Source organism: Oryza glaberrima, chromosome 9 (assembly GCF_000147395.1).
Source record: "Oryza glaberrima chromosome 9, OglaRS2, whole genome shotgun sequence".
Taxonomy (NCBI): Eukaryota; Viridiplantae; Streptophyta; class Magnoliopsida; order Poales; family Poaceae; genus Oryza; species Oryza glaberrima.
This window is the reverse complement of record NC_068334.1, coordinates 14,827,457-14,853,562: the sequence shown is the minus strand read 5'-3', so window position 1 is coordinate 14,853,562 and position 26,106 is coordinate 14,827,457. Positions and strand designations below refer to the sequence as shown.

At 40.3% G+C, this 26,106-nt stretch overlaps 2 protein-coding genes across 2 annotated transcripts; one reads left to right on the top strand and one right to left on the bottom strand.

Annotated features, from left to right (window-relative positions):
* The first annotated feature begins 945 nt into the window (after positions 1-945).
* Positions 946-1,966, top strand: LOC127785169 (zinc finger protein 2-like). Its single transcript, XM_052312592.1, has one exon. It carries the CDS (start codon positions 1,030-1,032, stop codon positions 1,435-1,437), a length of 408 nt encoding a protein of 135 aa, XP_052168552.1. The 5' UTR covers positions 946-1,029; the 3' UTR covers positions 1,438-1,966.
* Positions 1,967-11,239: 9,273 nt separating this feature from the next.
* Positions 11,240-21,120, bottom strand: LOC127784475 (pentatricopeptide repeat-containing protein At5g10690). Its single transcript, XM_052311790.1, has 11 exons — positions 20,627-21,120; positions 18,748-18,880; positions 17,663-17,754; positions 17,407-17,568; positions 17,234-17,302; positions 16,753-16,885; positions 15,923-16,155; positions 14,135-14,212; positions 12,886-12,954; positions 12,621-12,797; positions 11,240-11,796 (listed from the first exon to the last, which is right to left on the bottom strand). The coding sequence occupies exons 1-11, from the start codon at positions 21,056-21,058 to the stop codon at positions 11,512-11,514; spliced, it is 1,863 nt and encodes a 620-aa protein (XP_052167750.1). The 5' UTR covers positions 21,059-21,120; the 3' UTR covers positions 11,240-11,511.
* Between the last annotated feature and the right edge of the window lie 4,986 nt (positions 21,121-26,106).

Here is a 26,106-nt window from a genome sequence, read left to right as displayed (position 1 = left end):
AAGATGCACAATTTAACAGTTTGGAAAATGTGTGCGCGGAAAACAAAAAAAAAGTAGAGGCTAGGAATGTGTAGAGAAGAACACACCCCAAAAGTAGTTGCAGGTCAAGATGTATCACAACACATATGCGTGCGTTACCGGCTACCTGGTTTAATACTAGAAGGTAATGCTAACACTACTACTCCATTAAAGACACACTTAATGATGAAAGCAATAAATGCAGCGAATCATGGGATGGTTGGATCGGTAAAGCGGTAAATAATATTTTAAAATATTTATATTTATGAATAAATTTTAAATGATAAAAATACTACGCAGAACTTTATTTAGATGAATTACAATATCCAACAAGATATATTAAATGAAGAGACACCACAGCGCTGGTAGGTACAAAAGGAGCACCCACATATATAACCCAAAGTTTAAATGAGGCACATGCGTGCATATACTGTGTCGGTAAATTTCTCGTATGGCACTAAAATTTTACGCCGATGCTCAGCTCCTCTGTAGTACACATCATGCACATGCATATAACTATAGGAGGTAGGGTCGTGGACCCACATGTTAGTGAGACACAACACACACCGATAGTAAAACCAACGGTTTCTTGTGAAGCTTCGAGTGAAAAAAAAAATGATTGACCAATAGCGATCGATCTTGATAGCTAGCTTTAGCTACTATATGCATGTCCTTGCTTGATAAAAAGCGTATGTACAATCTGTGATCGATTTTCTTGTACATTTTTTTTCCCCTGAGAATCAAGTGACACTAGCTCATCGTGGGCATTTCCGTTGCCACTAATCTACCGAATGCGAACGTGCGCGATATATGTCCGTCCACTGGCTCAGTGGCCAGTAACCTGATCCTGCGGAATAGTGTAACAAGGCCCCTATATTTAATCATGTTTAGCACAAGTAATTCCTATTGCAATTTGCAAACCAAACTTGCTTTTCTCTCTCACACACACACACGGACACAGAGAGAGAGGGGTAGCCACACGCACGGCACAGTAGCGTAGACTGTGCTATAATGGAGGTGAATAGGGGGGAGGAGGAAGACGTGAACCTGGAGCTCACCCTCTGCTACACCTCGGCCTCCTCGCCGGAGCCCATCGGCTTCTTCCTCTGCATGTACTGCGACCGCAAGTTCTACAGCTCGCAGGCGCTCGGCGGCCACCAGAACGCGCACAAGTACGAGCGCAGCCTCGCCAAGCGCCGCCGCGAGATCGCCGCCGCGCTGCGCGCCCACGGCGCGCCGCCGCCGCCGCCCGCGCCCGGTGGCGCCGGCGCAGCTGCAGCTCAGAAGGCGGTGGGCGTGGAGGCGCAGCACCAGCACCAGCACGCTCCCGTGGTCGGCGGCTTCGCGCGCGGCGGCGGCAAGAGCTCGCCGCCGGCCGCCGAGTACGGCGACGGGCTGGACTTGTCCCTCAGGCTTTGATGCCCTCCTCTCCGGCGCCGTCGGCTTCTCTTCGCTCGCTGCTGCTCTCTGTTGTTAATTTCTCGGTATGTCGTCGATCGAAGCCTACTTAATTAGCTAGCTTTGCCGAGTTCAGTCGTGCCAAATCTCTCAATTATTGGGCATTTTCTCTGTGTGTGTGAGTGTCAAGAACATGTTTTTGCATGCTGCTCTCGTGTGTTTGCTGGAATTTTTTTATCGATCTGTGCCTCCCTCTTCTGGTTGAGTTTGCTCCGATGATCGATGGAATTTCCCACAATTTACCAGGAGAGATTTCGCCAATTGATGGAGATTTCGGCTGGTGTATGTTGTCTCCTTTTTTTTTTTTCCCTCTATCGATTAGCTAATTTGTTTTGGGCAGATCTGTAATAAAAAGTGTGTTTCGTTGAGAGGCTTCACCCAAATGATTTTTCAGATTGTGCATATTCCATGTGTGAATCTCCATTGACAATATCAGATTGGTGCACTCTTTAGCAATTAATCATACCATGCCTCTCCTATTTCCCTCTTAAAATCAGGAAATACACTGCCTCCATAAAAAGGAAAACAAATATGCTCCGGTTTTTTTTGTTTGGGATGAGATATGCTTTAATTCATTCTTTCCGCTCCTCAAAACGACAACATATATATATATATATATATATATATATATATATATATATATATATATATATATATATGTGTGTGTGTGTGTGTGTGTGTGGTTTGTCGATACGCTAATACTATATAATATATTGCCAATCACCACTTGGGCATAAACATATATAGGCTTATGTACACGTAGATAATAATCAACAAAAAATGTATTGCTTCTGAATCAGCAAGTAAACGCCTCATCTGTTCTTCTCTCTTTTGTTGACATGATAATCGGGAAGAAATCAAACTGCATACTCTCCTAGCCAAGGGGAACTGGCATACTACTTAAACTTGTAGTATGTAATTAGTTCTGACAGTATTTCTTTTATTCTTGGAATGAATGGCAGAGCTCTGCCTTTTTTTAGATAATAGAGCTCCTGCCATTAGTTTAAAAGAAGTTTCTCACTGTCATCTATCTTTCTCTCTCTCTCTCTCACACACACACACTCGCTCTCTCTCTCTCTTTCTCTCTCACACACACATGTGAAATGTACTGCGTACACTGTAAATGCTCTCATCAGCTCCCACACACACACTCTCTCTCTCTCTCTCGATCTCTCTTGTATCATCAATAGACGACTAGACCATTCGATCATCACTGATGAAATGACATCCACTGATGAATATCTATCTTAGCTAGCTGGCTTTCTCCCAGCTGCAGTTTCTTGTGATATATATCTAGCCTTCTTTCAGTGTACAAATCTATCAAGAAATAACACACTATATGTCTCTCTAATTGATTAGTCCGGTTTTCAAAATTTTGATATGAAATTTCGGACCTACTAGTCCTATAGGGGTAAGCCACTCTGATTAAAGCTTCAATCCAAATCCCCCAATCTCCTCCTTCTTCCTTAAGGCTCATCCCTTTCGTGTGAATAAGCTAAAAATATGGCGCTAGAGAGTATCTCAATGCCCTCCACGACTGCGCTCCTTTTCCTCTCGGCATGACAAGGGCTCTCCACCACTCATAGCTAGCACGTTGCGCCAAATACTAGATGTGCATCCCTCCACCTGTGTTACCACCTCCCAGCATTCTCTTCGTCAGTCTTTCTTTCCCTCCCGCCCGCTACCCAACAAGTTTCACACAAATGTTTCCACTCAAATGCATTGAAAAATTATAAGTACTTAAAAACCATATGAATATCTTTTGGATAGAATTGTGATATTTCAGAAATTTTGAGCACACCCAAAATTTATTTGCGTCCAAACGTTTAAAACATGTAGCAATAAAATAGTCAAGGATCATAGATATTGCATATACTAAGAGCATCTACTCTGTAGCACATTATGCTACTAGCATTCTATCATTTATAATCATTGGTGGGACACATTTACTACTTTAGGAATGTATTTGCTGCAATGGTTATTAACTAAGCACTTCGGAGTAAACTTCTGTTAATATAATTTACAAATAAATTAATTTATGTTTTAATTAATTAAACAAACCCTTTTGGTTGCATATACCTCTTCTTTCCAATAAATTTATGTGAACATCATTGGAAATAGCAAATAACAAATTAAACAAAGATTGTTTAATTATAGACATTGAAATAAACAAAGGAAGATGTGTTGTAATAATTTCAACATTCTTATTTAATTTGTTTTGAATGTCCATGTAATGTATTCAATATCTAATTGCAATCACTCACTCTAGTCATGAATACTTTTATTTGATATGGATATCCATTTATCATTTTGGACTTTAAATATCAAAATTTGCTTAAATATTTAGACTGGCATATAAATATGTATCAATTCATAATGAAAATATTAACTTCCATAATATCATAAATATAGTGAATATCATAAATATTTTAAAACAGAAACCAGTGGTCAAAATTGTGTTTAGAAGACCATATCATATAAACAAATGAAAGTGATGAGATAAAGTAATACTTTTTATATATATCATAATGAGACTATAGATCAATGTTTTAGCTCTCCCAATTAATATATGTTTACATGCACACAGAAGATTATTGTAAGAATATTTTAAATACATGAATTTACAAGGAAATTGTAGTTCAATATGATCCTAATGTATTTCATTAATTGAAGTGAAATTTTGTGCCAATCAGAATAACTATTGCAATAGTAGTACTTCTTTATAAAATTGTAAAAAAGTTTGTGTTAATTTAGTACTTATAAATATAATATAAATAAGTTTGTTGTCCCTAATGAATTTGAGTTTAAATGCAAAGTGTTTTTAGTAAATCAAGAATTCATTTCCCACAATATGTAACATATTGTTAAGTTTCATAAACGATATGGTATGTTCAAAGCATATCTAACTCAAAACAGAAATGTAGAGAAACATTTTAAGTCCATCCAAGATAATTTATTATGTATCAATTGAGGCAGTATTTATGAATAAACATTGAGATATATATTTAATTACCATACATTAGACATATTTAAAGGTGAAAATGTCAAAATTCCATACATTTATTATTTGCTAAAAACTCCACATTCAATGGTTTCACTTGAACTAAATCATCTTTGGTGCAAATCCGTGTTTGCCACTTGCATGTGGATACCTGAAATGTGACTACCTTATTGTATATCATGGGAAAGTGAGTTTATATTGATTGATCTTGTTTTTCTTTGTAACCGCTAACAATAGGTCATAATGTTGTGATTGCATTGTAGATGTGACTGCAATGTAAATTTAAGATGATTAAGATCTAACAAGATAACTGTTAACCACCATGAAAGATCTTGGATTTCTTATTTCAATGTTATATGGAATTATTTTTATTATTTCATGTTTTCCCTTTAGATCAATTTACAAATGAACATGTGATTCTCGATTTTATTTATGTCCTTAAAAAATTTTACCCCACACTTTTTGTGGTATATAGGTATCATCAAACATTGAAAGTCTATGTGCCATGTTCCAAACAATTCATAAGCAATCGTGAGTCAAGATCAACACTGCGCATGTGCTATTATGAGTAATTTGGTAACAATACGCACCACCACACATGTGCATGTGCTCACACAAGCCAAATGGAATTTCTTATTGCCACAATTGTCGAATATATAACCGAACTTGTTTCATTAGATTATATATAATATAGTCCTTATCGTGCAAGTGTCCAAGCCTAATAAGGATTTATCTTCGCATCCTCATTGATAAAATTATACCTAATTGATTACTCGTTTAAACTAGAAAAACACCTCTCGGCTAATGGAGTGGTGGGAATACATTTATGTATGATTCTACCCAACAAGGTTAAATTATATGCCCACGATGACACATGAGTTCCCTTCAGTAGTTTATAACTACACATACCAACTACTCAAGACTGTAGTACCACGCATATTGTTAGTGAGCTACCAATTAGCATAGCCTAAACATTTCGAGAACATTGGACATTAATTTGGATGCGTGAACATGGATTGAAGTCGAGATACTAGGTCTTTAAAAAGCAATAAGTAAATTGTTTTGATTACGACGTCAAATCTTTTGGGAGTGGGTATATGACACATCCTTGTCAAGGTGCACTAATTAGCTAGCTGGTAGGCGCAAGTATTGGTACTTTAGTACTATACTATTAATTCTAAGATGTAGATTCATTTAAATAGACCTCCAAGTTTAAATATCTGTAGTATAAACATTTTCCATGAATGACGAAACACAACCACACTAACCCTTCTATATGGATAGTTTGAAACCAATATTTTCGATGGACTTCTCAAACCGTTTGTAATACCACTGTTGTGCTAGTAGTTGCCACCACCACCACTGCCACCGGCATGGGTTCCATCCTTGTTGTTGCCACCTCACGTCTAGCGAACCCAGTTTGTCATTGCCCAAAACGTCTAGATCTGGTGGTAGCAAGCAAGGAGGAAGAAAGACGATAAGGAGATAGTGGAACCAGGCTCATGTTGGGAGGAGAGGGGCCCACTCAAATCAAGAGGAGGAATGAGATGGAGGGGTCTTAACTCATGGAGGAGGAAGAGAAGGCGTGCCGCATAGAGAGGAGAAGACATGCAGTGACTTGAGTAGGTGTTTGGGTTAGGTTTAGGGGAGGAGGTGGAGTAGGGTTGATTATATTTTACTTTTTTAATACAATGGAATTTTATATTATTAAAACACGGAGTATGAGTATAATCTATACAGCTCGGTTTAGATCCAATGGACAATAATATTAGAGAATGTTCTTTCTATAATACTAGTAGAATTTTTTTTTGAAAAATGTTTATTTGTTTTCCTTAGATATGACGTTTTGAATATCTTAATTAAGGATGAAACCTCATTATAGATGGGTTTGTACAGAAAATGTCTATAATGGCATCATGAGGATGGTTTAAAACACTATATATAATTATAAATCTCATATAAGCCTTTATACACTGATTAGTGGAAAAGGAATTAAGTTGCACTAGCCAGCATGGTAGCCGGTAGATCTAATCCAAAAACGAAGGCCTTAGAAGCTAGTATAGGGTTCCATATCAATTATGGGGTTGGGTTGTTCGTTTGTTTATGGAGAATGCGCACTTAATTTGACCATCTTGCTGTGCTTACTGATCGTGGAATTAAGGTGGCCTGCAGCGATTTGATCGATAGTGCAGCACATGACCTGCATGTATATATGCGCATTGCTCGATCTACCAGCAGCTTGTGTTCCACTGCGACGCAACAGATATATATATATAGTCATAAATAAATTCAAGAATAGTTTAATTTCTAGTGATGATCAATATAATTAACAAACCCCCGTGCATGCATGTATGTATATATGGGTATGTGATACATTTGGGACCAAACTAACAAATAGGCAGAAATGATGATGAAGTCCAGCAATTACTTAATTCACATACATAGAAGTACCTGTCCACGAATACATATAAACATTCTAAAGATCTAAAACGTGTTCACATATATAAGCATTTCAGAGTACTACATGTCCCATCAATTACTAATTTAAATTTCTCCACATCTTCCTTAGTCACTAGTGGTGAATCTAGATAAAGTTACAGCCCCTTCCCATGTACATATAGCAAAAATTTTAACGGGGCTTTGTGGGGGCTCCTATAGTACTCGTGCCAGTAGTGGAGGCTCGAGATCCTGCCGCCCCCATGCTAGATCCGCCCCAATCACCCTCCTACCCCATCCATACCTTGTTACATTAGAGGCATCCAAGTCTTTTCTCCTCAATCTTAGTCTTTGCTAAACAACCCAAAAATGTTTTGGTATTTGTGGATGGAGGAAGTAGTATTATTAGTTTTTATAAATCATCTACAATATGGCTTCTCAGATGTTATTCTCTATGAGATACTCCCTCCGTTTCAGATTGTAAAATGTTTTAGTTTTATCGTCATAAGTCCAAGTTTTTTAACTTTGATCAAGTTTATATATAGAAAATCAATTAGCATCTACATCAACAAATAAATACACTACCAAGATAATTAATTTCATGGTGGATTTTGATGATACTAATTTGATGTTGGTGTATTTTTTTTATAAACTTATTCAAAAGTAACTTATAACAAAACTAAAATTAATACATTATAGAATGGAGGGATCATATGTTACATGTCTGAATATATATATCCTTGTGCATTAATCATGTTTGTGCTCTAAAGTTCTAATAATAGTGAAATCAATAGACTTTTTTTAACGACTCGCACCAGATAGTGCGAAGTTAAATAATAGACTAGTATGACATATGTAGGTGGATGTTGTGAACGGTAGGCGAGAATATATTAATTGGTCGATCATCCATTCTAATTTGGTTCAGTTTGGTACACTAGCTAGCTACTCTTCTGCATGTAGGATATATCTTCTGCACGACTCTTCTGCGTGTTGTACACATCGATGCTATCTTCTAGTACGGGTGAGTAAACTGTACACTCCATACTGCTAAATACTCCCTCCGTATTTTAATGTATAACGCCGTTGATTTTTTAACCAACGTTTGACCATTCGTCTTATTCAAATTATTTATACAAATACAAAAAAACTTATGTCATGCTTAAAGAACATTTGATGATAAATCAAGTCACAATAAAATAAAGGAATGATAATTACATAAATTTTTTGAATAAAACGAAAGGTCAAACGTTTGTTAAAAAGTCAACGGTGTCATACATCAAAATATGGAGGGAGGACTAGCCAGATCGATCACTAGCAGCAATAATAGAGAAAACACGGCTGTTATGACTTCCCTGCAAAGCAAATGTTCCATGATACTATATATCATTGCCCTGTAAACCTTGCACGGCACAAGGCAGGCAGTCAAGAATAATATCCCTATTATATATTGCGGTTCGCTGTGATTGATAGAGCCAAGAGCTTGATGTGCCATGTGCTGTTAGCAGCGAGATCGATCGATGACGAGATGACGCAGCATATGTACTGTCAGGTCAACTGGTTCACTGAAATGTAACGATCAATTGGCCGAATTATAAGTCGACACTCGATCATCATCGATCAAAGGTTGCCGGCCGGGTTATATTAATTGCTGCTTCGGTGAGAGACCGGCCGCACGTTCCTTGATGGTCCAAATGATGGTTTCACTTGTGCTACTATTCCACACACGCGTCTCTATTGCTAGTAGGTAAGGTATCATTCAGTAAACAATATAATGCTGTGTAATCCCTCCGTCCCACGAAAAACGAATCTAGCACTGGATGTGACACATTCCAGTACAACAAATCTAAATAAATGTATATCCAGATTCATAGTACTAGGATGTATCACATCCAATACTAGGCTGGTTTTTTTATGAGACAGAGAGAGTAGTTATTAGCAAGCAAAAGCGATTGACTCGATCAATAGCTTTACCACTAGTACAGAATATCAAATACGTGACGAACAGTCACACATATACCGATTCATCTTACATTCGGCATATATGAGACATTTCATATATACCCACCAACCCACCAGCAGGGGTGAGCATTCGGTCTAACCTAGAAATTCGGTTCGGTTTCTTGGTCTTTTTAAAAATTCAGTCTTCAGAATCTCAAGACTGAGCAATTCGGTCTTTGGTTAGTTCAGTTCGGTCTCGGTCATAGACCGAATTAACTGTAACAAAAGTTTGAACAGAAAAAAAACAAATCAAATAATCAGTACAAGATCGATGAATCAAGCAATTAGGCCGCAGATGACACACTACAAATTGGTCACTAGCAAATCGAGCACGATTTAGAAAAGAAAAGAAGTAAATCGATACTGCCAATCTGCCATGACTTGAATCCATTGATCCGATGATCTCCTCCAATTACCACACCACAAGAAGCTCCAGGGATCAGATCCCATCCATCCCATCGTCCCCTGCCGTCGCTCTTCTTGGCCTCCTGCACCGTCGCTCCTATCACTTTGCTCATGGCCGGCCTCTTCCACCACCGAGGTCTCCAGTAAGACAGCGACTGGCGCACAGCCACTTCCGCCTCCGGGGTGCGGTTGGCCTGGAGGCGGTGCACAGCGATGGAGGCGGAGGCGGGTTGGCTGGAGGCAGCGCACAGCGATGGATGCGGAGGCAGGCGGGCTGGTTGGAGGCGGCACACGACGATGGAGGGGAAGGCGGGGGCGGGAGGCGGCACATGCCGAGATGGAAGCAAAGGCGGGAGGCGGCACACGCCGATGCGGTCAGGCGAGCGCGAAGGAGATGAGAAGACGGCGTGAATTGAGGAGGATGGGAATGGTTTGGATGGATGCAGAGCCGGAGGGTACCTCTCTGCCTCTAGGGTTTCTACCAAGTTAGTGGGCTTATTGGGCTAACTAGATTTATTGGGCCCAATTCGGTTAACTGTAGCCGCTGACCGAATTGACCGAACAAATTTCGGTCTTTCACTAGTTGAGACCGAATTTCTCCGCCTCGATCTTTTCGGTTCGGTTCTTCAGTTCGGTCTTATTCTGTCCACCCCTACCCACCAGAAGCCCGTATTGTAATATATAGGTTTCAGCTCCGAACTTCCCGTGAATATATGAGCGTATGGTACATATTAGTACTAGGCACATACAAGATATCCCCATCCACCATAAGCCCGTCCTGTAATATTGGCGCTTCCGGTCCAAATTTCCCATGAATCAACATGATGTATACCATATGCATTGCAGCTGGCCGTGCACCTTGATCAAGCTATATATGTAACTACTGCAGGCAGGCTCCAGCGACACGCTCAAAATCTACGCTGAATCGAAAATATCCAAATATGGTTGGCACGGACCAACACACATAAAAGGCTCTTTAGCTTTAGCTGCCATCGCGGCCGGTACTATGTGCTATATCTATGTTCCATCGACGAAAAAGACACACGGATGATGCGAAATTTGCAAACGCCTGCACATGCATATCGATTCAGGCCGGCAGCAGTCATGCATATGCTCTCCCAATCTCCCATGCAATAAAATCGCTGCATCAAACCGGGGCGTTGGGGGGCGCACCGTCGTGGTCCCCGGCGGCGTGCGTGGTCGTCGTCGTGGCCGGCGGCCGTAGCAGCAGCAGCTGCCATAGCTGTGGTCACGCACGCACGTACGGCCTCGGGCATCATGGCAGGACGACTGACTGAGGTGTGGGTGTGGTTTGGAATGAACCGCGTCTCTGAGATGGTCTCTCAGCTCAGCCATCCAGCTAGCCTCGGCATTCGTGCAAAACCGGGGTAGTAAGGGTTTCCCAAACCGTCGGGGCTAGGGTTACCGCGCCCCAGAGGTAAACACGGTTACCGCGTGGTAACCATGAAAACCGTACGAAACCGTGTAAAATTTATCAAAAATTCAAATTGTTTTTCTTTAATTATATGAATTTAAAGAGGTAACCGTGGTTTTTTATTACCGTATCCCCACGATAAGGCCAGTAACCGCGCGGCTACTGACTACCGACGGTAATGTAAACCCTGCTAGTAACAGGCTTTTTTATTCAGTTCTGCGGGAACAGTACCGACCGAATAAAGATGGGGTGTTATTACAAATGCAGCTGCATCCGTCGAAAAAAGCATTTCAACATACAGTAGTCGCAGAGACCAGTCACCTCTGGGACTTCTGGAGCCGGTTTTCGCCCACAGTTGCAAAAGGTTTTGGTCCCCCGGAGAAGGACGAAGGGGTGGCAGGTGAGGTCTTCCCCCATTGGTTGGGAGACATGGACTACCCCGGGATGCGAGCAGAACAAGATAGGACCATGGCCACTTGGCCGGCATCTTGGTTCCCAAACTAGCTGTGCCATTGGCTCACAATCCACAATCCCAACACACGTAGTAGCCCACTTTGATGTGTATACATCAAATTACATCTGTCAATGGGGTCAGAATCACTACAGTTCGTCGATGACAACGCTTATGCTATGGCCCAATGGACACATATGGGCAGAGCAAAACCAATTCACTGCGCTTCGAGCAAAGCCATTCATTAGCCCAAGACTTTTCACCCAGCCAATCACAGATGTGGAGTCACAGAAAAAACTAGCAATGCACTCAGCCACAATTGCTGGCTTCCACATCCTGCTGGAGCTGGTGCGCTGCGTCCATGCCATCGATGTCTGTCACGTCAGCGGTGAACTTCCACAAGATTGCGAGGGAGAAAACTCCCAACGGGCGCGAGCTGGATGCGTAACTGCCTTCGTACATGTTGCCTCTTTTCACCACGACCACCATTTCAGATTTTTCTCTGAGGAGGAGATCTATGACATGCTCGACAGAGGTGGACGTAGGAACACATAGCGGTGGTCCTCTCGACATCGATAGAAGAGGCGCATCGATCTGAGAGCAGATTTAAAGGATTTTAGAGCGACAAGAGAATACTATAATACCGACAATTATGCCGGCACTGAAACGGAAGCTGTTAAGAAACATTATATCATTGTACAAAGTTTGATAGAGGTGTGGCATCCTCTTGCAACCAATCATGCTTCTAGCACTAGAGATAAGACTGCCGATGAATTTTAAACGATAAGAGCAAACCTATGGTTCATCATGGACAAGCCGAATTTTAGCAAACTCCCAAATCAGTTGAGTTTGTTAAGGCTAATATCGCATCCTCTTGCAGCCAATCGTGCTTCTAGTACTAGATAGACTGCCAATGAATAAAGGATAAGGGCAAACCTATAGTTCATCATGGACGAGCCAATTTTTAGTGAAGTCCCAAATCAATTATTGTTAAGGCTAATACCACAAGCAAATAAGTGTGGTAGCCTCTCACACCCAGTCATGCTTCTAGCACTAGATAGACTGCCGATTGAGTTTAAAAGGGTAAAAGCAAACCTATGGTTCATTTCATCATGGGCAAGCATTGTTTTTAGTAAAGACCAAAATCAGTTGAGTTTATTAAGGTTAATACTGGAAGGAAATATATACGCCCTTGAATGAAAATGAAAAACGACCAAAATTTGTTATTGGTTTCCTCCTTGTAATATAATCCTTGACCAAACTTGAACTGTTTGGAAGAGAAGCTAAGGTGGTTGATTTTTTTTATCCTAACACTGGTGACTGGTCCCTGCCGCTAAAACAAGTGCTAACCATTCCACTAGCTTTCGTGCAAGGATCAACGCTATTATTGCTGGTACCAACTAAAGGAGATAACGTACCTTGGTACAATCCTGTCGGTGAACAATACCCACGCAGCTTCCCCAGTCATCAACAATAGGAACTACAGGATCCTTGAAGAATCGCATGACAACCTCCTCCAAGATTAAGTCAGCATGCAATGGCTGGGTTTCTTGAAATGGAATCATATACTTCTCAACAGGATCATTCAAGACAATCTGTGATGCCAATAGACAAACTTCAGATATGGCAAGCAGAGTGCAGTGGAGAAAGGGGTAGAAAAATATGAACACAGCAGGCACCAACCTGTGGAAAAACATGAGGTCTAAGAAGAGAGTTGGTGAATCCAGACAGGGTTTCAACTTTAACTGCCACCTGGTACAAACAGAATAAAATAAACTTAAAAAGGGGTGGTGCTTTACACATTACATTAGGGTGTGCTTAGTTCGCGAAAAGAAAATTTTTAGGTGTCATACCGGATGTTTGACCGGATGTCGGAAGGGGTTTTCGGACACGAATGTAAAAACTAATTTCATAACTCGCCTGGAAACCGCGAGATGGATCTTTTGAGCCTAATTAAACCATCATTAGCACATGTGGGTTATTGTAGCACTTATGGCTAATCATGGACTAATTAGGCTCAAAAGATTCATCTCGCGATTTCCATGCAAATTGTACAATTAGTTTTTGTTTTTATCTATATTTAATGCTCCATGCATGTGTCCAAAGATTCGATGTGACGTTTTTGGGAAAAAAATTTGGGAACTAAACCAGGCCTTAATAGAACTGTCAGAACAGAAAAGAACGTTTGACTTTATTTTGCAATGAACATTTGGTTATTTTCTACATGCTTCTGGAACCAGGTCCCAACTTCAAACTAAACCCGCAGTTTCACCCATTCAGAACAACATGAAAATATTCAACTTTTAGGCATCAGGAAAAGAAAAGATATAGTTCACAGGTCTTCCTATTTTTTTAGTGTTACAACCAAATAGATTTTCATAAGACATTGACAGGATAGTTCACTTAAAAATAGGCCATAACAAGATTGCACAGGCTTGAAACTTTTTTTTTCTACATAATATTATGAATATCTTATAAACTAAATATGCAATTTCACACCACTTGGGAAGCCTTAAGGTACAGTTTGCTGAAACCAATTATACTCTTCAGAAAATTTGCAGTATTTGTCGTATGGCTACAATAATGCACAATAGTGAGTTCAGAAACATCAGAGACTATGCTGACAAGAATTATGTAGTTCACCCGTGTAATACTAATGAATCTTAAAATATAAAAATTCTAGGTAAATGAAATTATATTCAAGAACAAATTATTCAAACATACATAATGTGTTCAGAAATATATAATAGGGCGGGCGCAGCCAGACTGGAAGCGTTCAGTTTTGCATTGTAAGATCAAAACATGCCAAGAGCATGTAGGTTCACATAAGAAGTTAGGATTTCAAGATAATTGTTCCATGTCCATGATGTAGCTAACCTTTATAATCAATGAAGTGAAATACTATTTAAGAACACAATCGAAAGAAGAATACCATGCCTACTCTACTTGTCCAAGAGAAACATTCCTTCTCATTCAGTATTCTTCTTAGAAGTCCTCTAGCCATGTCAATCTGGGGGAAAAAAGAGTCTTTTAGTGGTAGAATCATGAAAATTTGAAGTCTATTTAACAAAGAAAAGCAAACACATCCAAGGAAAAAAAGAATAACAGAAATCCTAGACAGAGAAGCAAACTCATGAACATTGCACTGCTGTGTTATATTTGGTACTAATATATAGGCTAAGTGGCAGTTTAGCATTTAAAGCAGACCTTATTTTAAAATAATTCTGCTTTCTCAAGATATTGTGAACACATAACACTAAGCTCATATAAATATTCAATTAAGCAATAAAATATAATTGGAAAAAAAATTTTGAGCTCAGGGGAGCCATTTTGTGAAACCAGCATAATGTACATTTTACTGTTCCAAAATAGTAAAATACCTAAAATTTCATAGAAATAATGCACATAAATTTATGTAATCATGAAAAAATTTCAATGTAAATTCATCCGTTATATAAACAACATAAAAGGGCAACAAGTCAGTCATGCACAGCTCATATTAAAGTATTGTTTGTTTTCTTTCATTATTCACAACAGGGACATATATTAAACTAGGTGAAACCCCGCGCATTGCTGCGGGAGTTTACTATGATAATAATAAGTATAATGTGTAAGATAGATTAAACAATATAAGCTTACATAAACATAAGTTTACATAAGTTGATGTAATTTAAATTTAAATAGTATGTAGAATGATGATTCAAATGTAAAAGTACGATGATGTGACTTTATGAGAGAACAAAAGAAAGAAGATAATTTAGACCATACATCTAAGGGCTAAAACATTGAGATGATATGGCTTAATGAGAGAAGAAAAGAACAAAGGTAATTTAAACCATAGATTAATCATCTAAGGGCTAAAAACAATTGATGTGATATGACTTAATGAGATAAAAGAAAAATAATATGAACTAAGTGATGATGAACTATATAGGTATATATTTCATAAAAAAAAACTATATAGGTATATAGGATATTAAAATTGATAGAGAGATATATTGAAATTTATGTGAATTATGTGGAATGATTTAACATGCTTACATTTTAAATCTCTAAAATTTAATAAATTATTAATTATAGATAATATAGCATGCTTGCATGATGCTTAATTGTAATAATTGTTCGTGGATAATAATGTGACATCTTTGCATGTTAAGCTTTAGGAATTAGTGACCTCTAACTTTATAGTAAGAGAGGATTTGGAAGGTTCATAAACTTTATGACTTTATTGTGTTTTCGTTGATGAAAACACCAGCTCCCCGGGTTCCACATATGTTTTCCACAAATCACAATGCATACCCATCTATTATAATATGAAAAATGGGAAGAATATACTTGTAGTCAAATAATGAAACATCATGGACCTTTGAAATCACAAGAAAAGAAAATCAAGTTTTCTGTTCTTGCTAAAAAAAATCAAAGACATTGAAAAGGGTGCATGTTGGAATAAGTTGGTTTATTGGATGAAAATTGTTCCTTGATCCCTTTAATACTAAATACATTTTAGCATTTTCACATCCTTGACAGGGGTGTCAATAGTTTAGACTAAATTTACACAAAAGGCACTACTGTTTTCCTACCTAGTATGCACCTCAAAACAGAAGATGATGCTATTTACCCATCCTAGTCAAAATTTAGTGAAGTTAGGAGTAAGATGACCAAAGTATTTCATGGTTAATAATCCGAATCATATTATCAAATAAATAAATTTCATGTCTACCTGATTATTATTGAGGGCAGCTTCCATTAGTAGTTCATCTGCCTCTTCTTTTGCCGAACGGCTAATTGATCCAACTGAATCTGGCCACATGCGTTTGTTCAGTCTCTTGACCATATCTAAATCACCTATGGTAGCAAAAGCTCTCATAATTGAAAGATAAAGATGAGGTTTGGGTCTCAAGTCTTTGTTGTTGCCAGCCTGCTTTATTATCTCACCAAAAATGCAAAGAGCCCCTACAATAGCACCACCACCAAAAATTAAACACCATATTAGAGCACATTTCAGTTATTGGCAGTACTATATTTCACAACATACAAGATTACACATTCCAATTTGAAGGCCATAGTTGAACAACATAAGCACATAAAGATGATAAACTAAGTCTGTAGCCTAAAGAGCATAGATTGAGATAAAAGGCCCTCAGACCTAGTTGAGATATCCCTGGACCCAAGTGTCCTGATGGTGCCATGGTGGTAGTAGCACAAGGGCAGGGGAGAAGAGGGAGATAATTGCTTATTTGCTTGTTAAAGAATAGCCATACAGACCCAATTCCGAACAACCTCATGAACAGTAGCCATGCGTGAATAGTAACCACATGGTTACGGTTCATGCGCAATGCCGCTGGCAAAAGAAAGGTTTGCCTGCTGCTTGCCTGCTCCTACATGGCCCCTAATGGGCTGCATTGCAAAGATTCAGTTAGAAATTATAACAAAAATGAAGACAGAAAGTGGGGCCTAGGCCACTCTTTAGTTAACAATATTATGATCACAACTAGAAAACTCTGCAGTGTTAAATAGCAAACTACCCAATATAAAATGTTAATATCTTACCGTTAATAGACCCACAGGCTAGCAAGGCATCTACCATTGCTGTGTATGCCGTCCGGTCAATAGAAATAGGTGCAGATTTCATCTCCACCACAATCTTCAAAACTGAATAAAGGTCTTGGCTATTTCCTAAACCCTGCAAAATGCTTCAATAACTTGTACCGTTACAAACTATTAAATAAAAAAAAGATAGCGATACATTTTGAAACCAAACAAGCCTATACACAATAAATAAAAGGTCACAAGACATCTTTCCTGTCAAACATGTTTTTCAATATTAAATACCTCAAAAACTCTTTAAAAAGCAATATAATATTTAACAAAACATTCTAATAGAAGTAGTTTACCAGCGAATTCAATATCACTGTCTGACAAAGTAACCAATAAAGAAGATTTTACTGTAAACTTTTAACTATTATTTTTTGCTAAGACATGTACAGAGCTACTGCTGTCCACAGGTAATATAAGCTGGCAGGCGTCATACCTTAAGTAATGTTGTGTAGGTAACAGCATCTGGAAGGAGTTCAGGATTATTATCCCTTTTAGCTTCTTCCTGCATTGTAATGTAAGCAACTCATTTTCATTATACAGGCTATTTTGCGCAGATGCAAAACATTTTTGTGGCTAAAACTGGCCTTTCCAACACTTGTGTGACACCTTCATATCTTCCAGAAATCGGATAGCCATATCAATTTCTGCTGATTTTACACAGGCAGAAATTATGGTGTTGTAGGTCAATCTATCAGGCTTTAAACCTTGACGTAATATCTCATCTTTCACAGTCAAAGCTCCAAGAGGGAAGTTGCTTTTTATGTATCCCTATAGCACATTCAGTTTGGAAATTTGAGTGATTACGGCAGTGATTAAATAAAACATCTATATTAATAGTTAGGGGAAGAATAAACAGAGACACCTTCATCAGCAAGTTGTATAGTAAGACGGAGTGGCCTTCATAAAGGACTTGGCGAAAACGGGCAACAAGAGCATTGGCACGCCGCATATCTCCTATATAGATCGAAGTTCAATCTCATCAGTAAACAGCTAGCTAAGTTGTGTAAGAAAAATATTGATAGAGGAATAGGCCATAGAGCTATCAGTAGAATATTGTGGCTAGAACAAACAGTTGTGACAAAACTATAATACTCCCTCCATCCACAAAAGTTACACATATTACTTTTGACACCAAGACCAAGGAGAAATTAAATCACCTTGGATGTTACAAAATCAAGGAGTGAATGCAAGCATACAACCAATGAGTATCTAGATGACTCCTTGGGTTCTAATAAAACATTTAATTTATCTCTTCATTTAAGTCTTGAATGCATAAAGACTACAAATAGGAACAACTTATTTGGAAAAACTCAAATGTGAAATAGGTGTAACTTTTATGGATGGAGGGAGTATCATCCTAACCACCATGCGCATGCACCTAATCTAAGTCTATACTAACAACCACGACAATCATTTGCTAAAACTGATCAAAGGAATCATTTCTAGCCATTGAAAGACTTAGTTCAATAACACTGATCACTTGTTTATAAATACATAGATAGATTTAGAGACCACGAATCTATATATTCTATATAATTGGAACCCCTTAGTGTACTTATTTCTATATAGAAGCCACCTCATGAGGCCACATCATCACATATGAAACCTTGGATGGTGTCTTAACAGTTCAGATTAGCACATAATCTTTCTAGCCTGTATGCGTCCTTTTCTGCTGCTGGGTTAATTAGTCATTTCTCATATCCATGTATTGCAATTTACAACTGTATATACACACTAACATCCCGCAGCAACGCACGGGGTGTCAGCTAGTATTGTATTCCAATAAGTGAGCCAATTAGATTGGAACCTATAACTGTTCTGATACAGAGTTGAGTTTCATGAATTAGCTTTTCATTCAAGAAGAAAAATAATTCAGAATACCTGTGCATCCTAGTATTCTAATAACAATTATACACTGAAAGATAAAAAGGTAAATCTTGTGCCAACCAGCTTCAATAAGGGCATTTAGAAAACCACAAATAAGATGAGGAGAGAGCCGGGGACTCCCAATAGAGGTATCTTTCTCAATTGACTCCAGTATCTCAAATGCGTCATCTATCCTTCTCGTTATCCCCAGACCCTTCAAAAAATAGAAAATGTAGCAGAATAAAAATATGGATGTAAAACAACTTCTACAAAATATTATCTAGGAATTGGGAACACTTTGAGATTTAAGTTAATCCATTTGAGTAAACTGTACTGGTTGTCCTTAAATTTGTTTGGTGCGCTCATCCTGGTCCCTAATCTTTGAAATTGCAAATTTAAATCCTTAATCTTATTAAATGTACCACAAGAAGTCCAAATTTATGATGCCTGCATCCAGCTAACGTGGCATGCCACATGTAGCCACGCTGCAAGTGGGTCCCTGGGCCATGGATGTTAGCAACAGCAACAGAGGGAAATGGTGGGCGGTCATTCGAGAAGACGGGTGATTTGGTGAATAGGAACAATTGTGAAGAAGATTTGGATTGCAGTGGGCTTTCTGCGAGATTGACCATGTGCACAAGGACTCCCTTACAATGTGGCTACACATGGCATGCCACGTCAGCTGCAGGATGCGGTCGTGTTGAATTTCGACCTCCAATGGTACATTTAGCAAGACTAGGGATGTAAATATACAATTTCAAACATTAGGGACCGAGATTAGAGCACTGCGCAAGTTTAAGGACCACCAGAGCAATTTACCCAATCCATTAATAGGTGCGATAATTCTGAAGGATAGACTCTTCGAGCAAAGAACAATAAGAATGGAGTTGTTAATCAAGAATTGGCACATTGAGGGCTCAGACAATCTGACATGGAAATGACATTTAAATAAAGTTACTGGGAAAAGTAAAGGGGGGTGAACAACTTTATATTCACCCATAAAAATTCCAACTGATTCTTGAGAGAAAAAAATATTAAAAGGAAACCTAACCAATTTGGAACATTTTCTTTTCCTTTTATGAGGTGGAACATTGATTTCTAATGGAAACAATATTGTTTTATCTCAGATTGGCTGCTTCTTACTTTCTTTGATAGAATATGATGAATTTAATTACCACACAAGAACTCATAGAAGCACCTAGAGTCTGTTTTGGGCCAAAATGAATAGGTTGATGAGAATTTCAGGGAAAAAATATATAATACTGCTCATAGATAGCCCTGCTTCTCTAAACTGCTTTTTGGTGTAAAATGTGTTGCCACAGTTATCAAAACAGGAACAGCTACTGGTTAAAGAAAACATATATTCTGTTTGTGAGAACTACTTGTTTTTCATTAGCAGCATATGATCACTGAAAACAACCAAGGAGCTTCATTGAGCAGTTTGGGGTATCTATATTCTAGAAACAGCAATTAAGTAAGCAGTCACACATTAAAGAATACACATTCCTCTATTTTACACAATCACACATTAAATAATACACATTGTTTAATGAATTGCGTGTGCCACTCAGTTCAACCCAAAAGCTTAAGCCAACAAGGAAAGGCCGGGCAATTCATTTGTACTCCAACATCGTTGTCTTATCAATGTGCATTCCGTTGTTATAATCTTAGCATCACAGGGGAAATCGGTCGGGACTCATGTCGTTAGCCCCTTCCACCTCGTCCCAACTCCTAGTTCCCCCAGATCCTATCCACCACCAGCCGTCATAAGACGCGACGCGCTACGAGCCTACGAACAAGGGGTGGGTATATATATACATACATACATACATACATACATACATACATACATACATACATACATATATATATATGTACATATGTATATGTATATATATATATATATGTATCTATATGTATGTATGTATGTATGTATGTATGTATGTATGTATGTATGTACCTTGAGCAGGATGCCGTAGGAGACGCCGTCGACGCCGCACCCACCGGGGCCGCGCATCTCGTCGAACAGGCTGAGCGCGAGGCCGACGTCGCCGCAGCGGACGCATGCCTCGAGCACGGCGTTCATGACGATGGTGTTGAGCCCGGCCCCGGCCCCGGCCCCGCGGTCGACCGCGCGCCGCCTGGCCGCGCCCACCTCGTCCATGATCTGGGGGAGCTGCCTGCGGCGGGTGAGGTCGACGATGCGCGAGGTGAGGCGGCGGAGGTCCGGCTGCGGCGGCGGGGACGATGAGGGGGCGCGGCGGCGGCGGCGGCGGGCGCGCGGGGGAGGGGCGGAGGAGGAGGAAGAGGGGAGTCGGGAGGAGTCGGGAGGAGGGGAGCGGCGGGGGGAGGGGGAGGAGGGGGAGAGGAAGCGCGGCCGTAGCAGCATCATCTCTCGATCGCCGGCGGGCTGCGGCTGCGCTCCGAGACGAGCGCGCGGGGAGGGGAGGGGAGGGGAGGCGAGGGGGATGAGGGGAGTGGATAGAGCGGTGGGGGAGATGGTCGGCTGTCGGCGTGGCGATTCCCGCGGATATCTGGGCCCGCTCGCATCTCACACCGATTTGTGGACCCTATGCGGTTGTTTTCTTCTTTTCTTTTCTTTTTTTTTTTTTACAGAAGTACTCCCTCCGTTTCGAAATGTTTGACGCCGTTGACTTTTTATCACATGTTTGACCGTTTGTTTTATTCAAAAAATTTAAGTAATTATTAATTCTTTTCCTATCATTTGATTCATTGTTAAATATATTTTTATATAGACATATAATTTTACATATCTCACAAAAGTTTTTTAATAAGACGAACGGTCAAACATGTGCTTAAAAAGTCAACGGTGTCAAACATTTCGAAACGGAGGGAAAGACTCTGGTAACTTTCGGATGTACCGAAGTGTATCTACATGGTAATTATTCTACAATGTAACTGTTGTAATTATGATTTAACTTATTAAACCTTGCATTTATTGGTTAGATAATATTGGGATGTTATGCATGACATGTGCGAAAATTTCTTTTTAGCAATTTTTTTCTTTTCATGCACAAATCTCAAGGCTATCTGATGGTCACAAATCTAAAAGTTTTGGAGGCAAAATTCTAGCAAATCCCTTTTTTTTTATTAAAGTGTGTTCACAGTACACGAACATGTATGGTAGATGTAAATAGGTGCAACAATTTACAAAGTGTTTGTTTCGATACAATAACTTGCGTGATCCATACGAAATAAGGTCAAAAGAGGCCACATAATCAAAATGAGTGATATGGCACTGAGATGGGTGCTAGCTCCGATAAATGCAGCCCGCTCCTGCCTCTCTTTATTTTATTTGCAAAATCCCAAAGACAAAAGCATAGAGATGATATTTTGCACAAAACACCACAATCTTGCCTTACCTATTAACCACATCCGCCCAGCATCGTACAGGGGAAAGGATCTAAATAAAAGAGGCAACCTATGATCATGAAAACTGATTACTGAGCTGACCTAAATCATCAGCAACAAGTGTGGTACGAACGCCGCCAAACTGACGAGGTCAAAGAGCAAACCCACAATTAGGGATCGGCATTAGGCTACACTGCTACGTTGGTTGGTGGTGGCTATGCCGGCCGGCCGGCATGACACCAGCTCTGAGATCTCTAGATACACATGCTCCAGTTTACGGTGAGATTATCTTGACATAGTGCCATTGTGTTTGAACTTAATTCATACATTGTGATATAATATTTGCTCAGATTTTGACTGAGAAACGTGAAATTTGAGTTGCGTAAGGGTATTTCTTGCGAAAATAATGCTCCATTATTTCTTAGGGTTTTGCAACTTTTTATTTGGATGGCAATTCGATTCTTATGATGTGATCTTAGTAGATTATGTGTCCTATTTATGATCTATATCATTTTCTATGTATGTGCTATCGAAACCATTGCCATCGAAGACGGAGGGCTAAACTAAAAATCTCAATGTTCTTGAAATCGAGCTCGCCATTGTTGATAGACATACTGACTTTCTCTCACGGAAAGAGGGTAGTGGTAGCCATTTATCTTCTCCTCCTATTTTAAGAGGAAAGTGTTGCAATGATGATTGATCCATTTGATTACCCTAGACCAAATGTTCAAGGTGTATGCCTAATCCAGTAGCCCTGTAAGGGAGGGTAGATATCAATAACAACATTCTACTTATGCATAAAGTACAGTTGGCATGCAATATATTTTGATAATACACATAAGTTGTGTATATCTTTGTATTAAGAATGGGTGATGTATATCTTGCTAACCTAGCCAACAAGTGAAAAAGGAAAATGAACACAAAAGAGTACACAATATTATCTCTCACGACATCGATTGTCCAACCAAGCTACCACTATGACGCTATGTTAGTAGACCCACCAAAAATGCAACTTCTTCTACCAATCTCACACCATTTTCGTCCAGGTGCATTGTTATTGGTTAAACACTCAATTGTTCATTTTCCTTCGAAATCAACTAGGTAGCCAAAGTGACAATCGTGTTGAAACCTCGGCGAAGATGCACACTTACTTTCTTCCTACTCTTGCACTACCATTAAAAGAAGGAAGTTGTTGTTGTTGAGAAACAGGACAGCTACCTAATGGCATTTAGGATCAGCCACTGGAACTGCCGATATTCTCAGCAGGCAATGTGGATGTGATCAATGGTTTCTTCCTGTTGATCACAGAGCCACACATAGGGGTGGGTGGGATATACCTCGCTTACTCAGCCGATCATCCGCCCAACATCAACGGTGAGCAACAAGCAACGCTAAAGTACTGGCAGTGTTAGGGGCTTTGCTTTCCCAGATTGGGGCTGTTGGGAAGCTCACACGCCTAAAGAACATTGTATTGTAACTTGTAAGTAGACCCCGTGGAGTAGTAGCCAGAGCTCTGCCAACGCCTGGTGATGGAGTATGGTTGCTCTTGGCTCAAAACAACTGAGGAAATCATCGGTCAGGCCTTTAGGCAGTCCATGACCGTCTAAATAGTTAAGCTTCCCTAGAGGTCATCAATCCAACGCCGGTCACTCAGGGCCTCCTACACCATCCACCTCCATCGAATCCTTGTCGGTACCATCCGATGAAGCGGTGGTGCAAGACTTTGGAGGTCAGTGCTTTGTAGCCATTGATCTTTCTTGAAGAGGATACTCTAATTACCATCTCCCAACTGGCAGATGATGGATGCTGCAGCGAAATCTTTCTCCAAGTTGGAGACCTGCATTGGTAGCCCCAGGGGCGGAGGCAAGCCTAGGGCAACTTGGGCTTGAGCCCTAGGCTTGCCTCCAAAATCATACATAAATTAGGTTAAATCACCATGTAATGTTAGATAAAAATCAATAACTCATTAGTTAAGCCCCAGGTTAGCCCTAGTCTTTAGTAATTTGTGGCTCCGCCACTGGGTAGCCCCCACCACAGCTTTGTCGTTGTCTGTGCATGACGACTAGATCCACCGAGAGCACAATGAGACCCCTATAAGATGTAGGTTGTGAATGTTCAACCCGTCGTACTACTTTGGAGCACAAACTTTGTCCCAAGCGAGTCAACAGTGTCTTACCCTACCAATCCAAAGGAATTCTTAGCGAATTCGATCAATCCCCTTAATCACTCGTTTAGGCGGTGAAATGATGATTAGTGTGTAGATGGGAATAGAGCTCAGAACTAATTTGACTAGTGCTACTCTCCTGGCAGGCGCGAGCTGCCCTGCTTTCTAGGATGACAAACGTCTAGCGACCAAATCCACCAGGAGCTGGAGATCTTCTTCCCTTAGCTTCTTGGTCAACAGGGGTATGCCTAGGTATTAGTAAGGGAAACACCTCACCTCGTAAGGCAGCTCGCTGCGGATGAGCTCGATGTAGGGGTGGTAAAGGGCCTAACATTTCAGCCTACAAAATTTGAGGGCTAGGCCTAAAATGGGTAGGTTGAATTTCTATTCATTTTCGAACTAAAAGTATATGAGGTCTAGGTAGGGTTGTGAAAGAACTCGTGGGGATTGATCCATTACCACCCCTAGCTCGATGTCATTGTCGCTCCATTTGATCAGGATTGTTGACACACTTGCTAAAGTTTGTCTGCAACCTGTTGCCTCCTCGAACAAGTTTAGTATTTTCTTTGTCACTTGGAAGTCTTGGTTGGTCATGGAGAAAGAGCACCACATTGTTTTCCGAAAGGGATATGCGGTGCGAGATTGGGATCGGCTGCAGTAAGCCCTCCTCTTTTGCCTTGGCAAACAAGGTGCTTAAGGTATCCATCACAAGGACAAACATTAGAGGTGAGATCATATTGTCTTAACGTATTCCCTGACCGTGCTAGATCATCCACCCTAGTGTGCCATTGAGGAGTAAGAGTTGGTATGCAATATGCATTATCCCGTGAATCTTAGTTCAGTGATGGTATGCTACATTGCATAAGTAAAATGACGCTTTCTACTAGACATTAGTGAATGTAACTTAGTAGCTGATGGCAAACATAAATAGTGGTGTTTCTTTGACCTAAGTGAAATTGTAAAGAAAATCTTGCTACTTGACAATAAATCATATAATTGACCTTTTCTTGATAGCATATAACGGTTATGTTTCCTTGTTGCAACTTCTCTTTGTATTATATTATTTGGATGATTTTCAAATGGGATAAGTCCATTTGACAACTCCGAACTCTTCGCTTTGTCTAAAATAAACCCCCAAACTCTAAAACCGAGTATTTGGCACCCTCTAACTTTTCAAACCGTCTAATTTTAGCCCCTTAGTGGAAACCAAGGCAAATTTTCTTATGTGGTGCCTACATGAAAACTTAGCTATAAAAGAACATAAAAAGGTGGGACCCGTAGGCCACCTCCCCTCTTTCCTCTTACTCTTCTTCTTCCTCTTTCCTCTCCTTCTCCTCTTCGAGATGAATAACAATGAGGGTAGAAGGCCGTTGATGAGTTCCCGAGCTTAACAAGTAGAGTGGCGAGGCAGCCTCCCTGAGCTCAACGAGGCGAGTGCCGACGACTTCCCTGAGCTTGTGTAGCAGGCCCAGCGGCATCGGCTCCTTCATTGAGCTTATCGTGGGATCGAGGTTGTGCTGTTGGCACTTGTCTTCTCTGACCTCGGCAAGTGGGTGTTGAGGGGGGGGGGGGGGGGGGAGAGCTCCGGGTCTATGGTGACAGCAACACTTGGATAGGACGAGTGGCAGCGGATCTCAGAGCTTATGATGACATCGAAGCTTGGGTAGGAGGGGCCGATTACTACCCATCAACCCTCCTTGGAACTTGCTGGTGATCCTGTCTTCTCCGTGCTCAGCAATTCCTCTTCTCCAAGCTCGCCGCCAACCCCCCTCTTCTCTGACCTCAGCCAAGGGGCAAGCTCCACATTGAGCTTGCTGCCAACCTTCCTTTTCTTCCGAGCACGACCAAGGGGGTGGGCTCGGCACGAAGCTCTCCGCCGACCCCTTTCTTCTCTATGCTCGCAT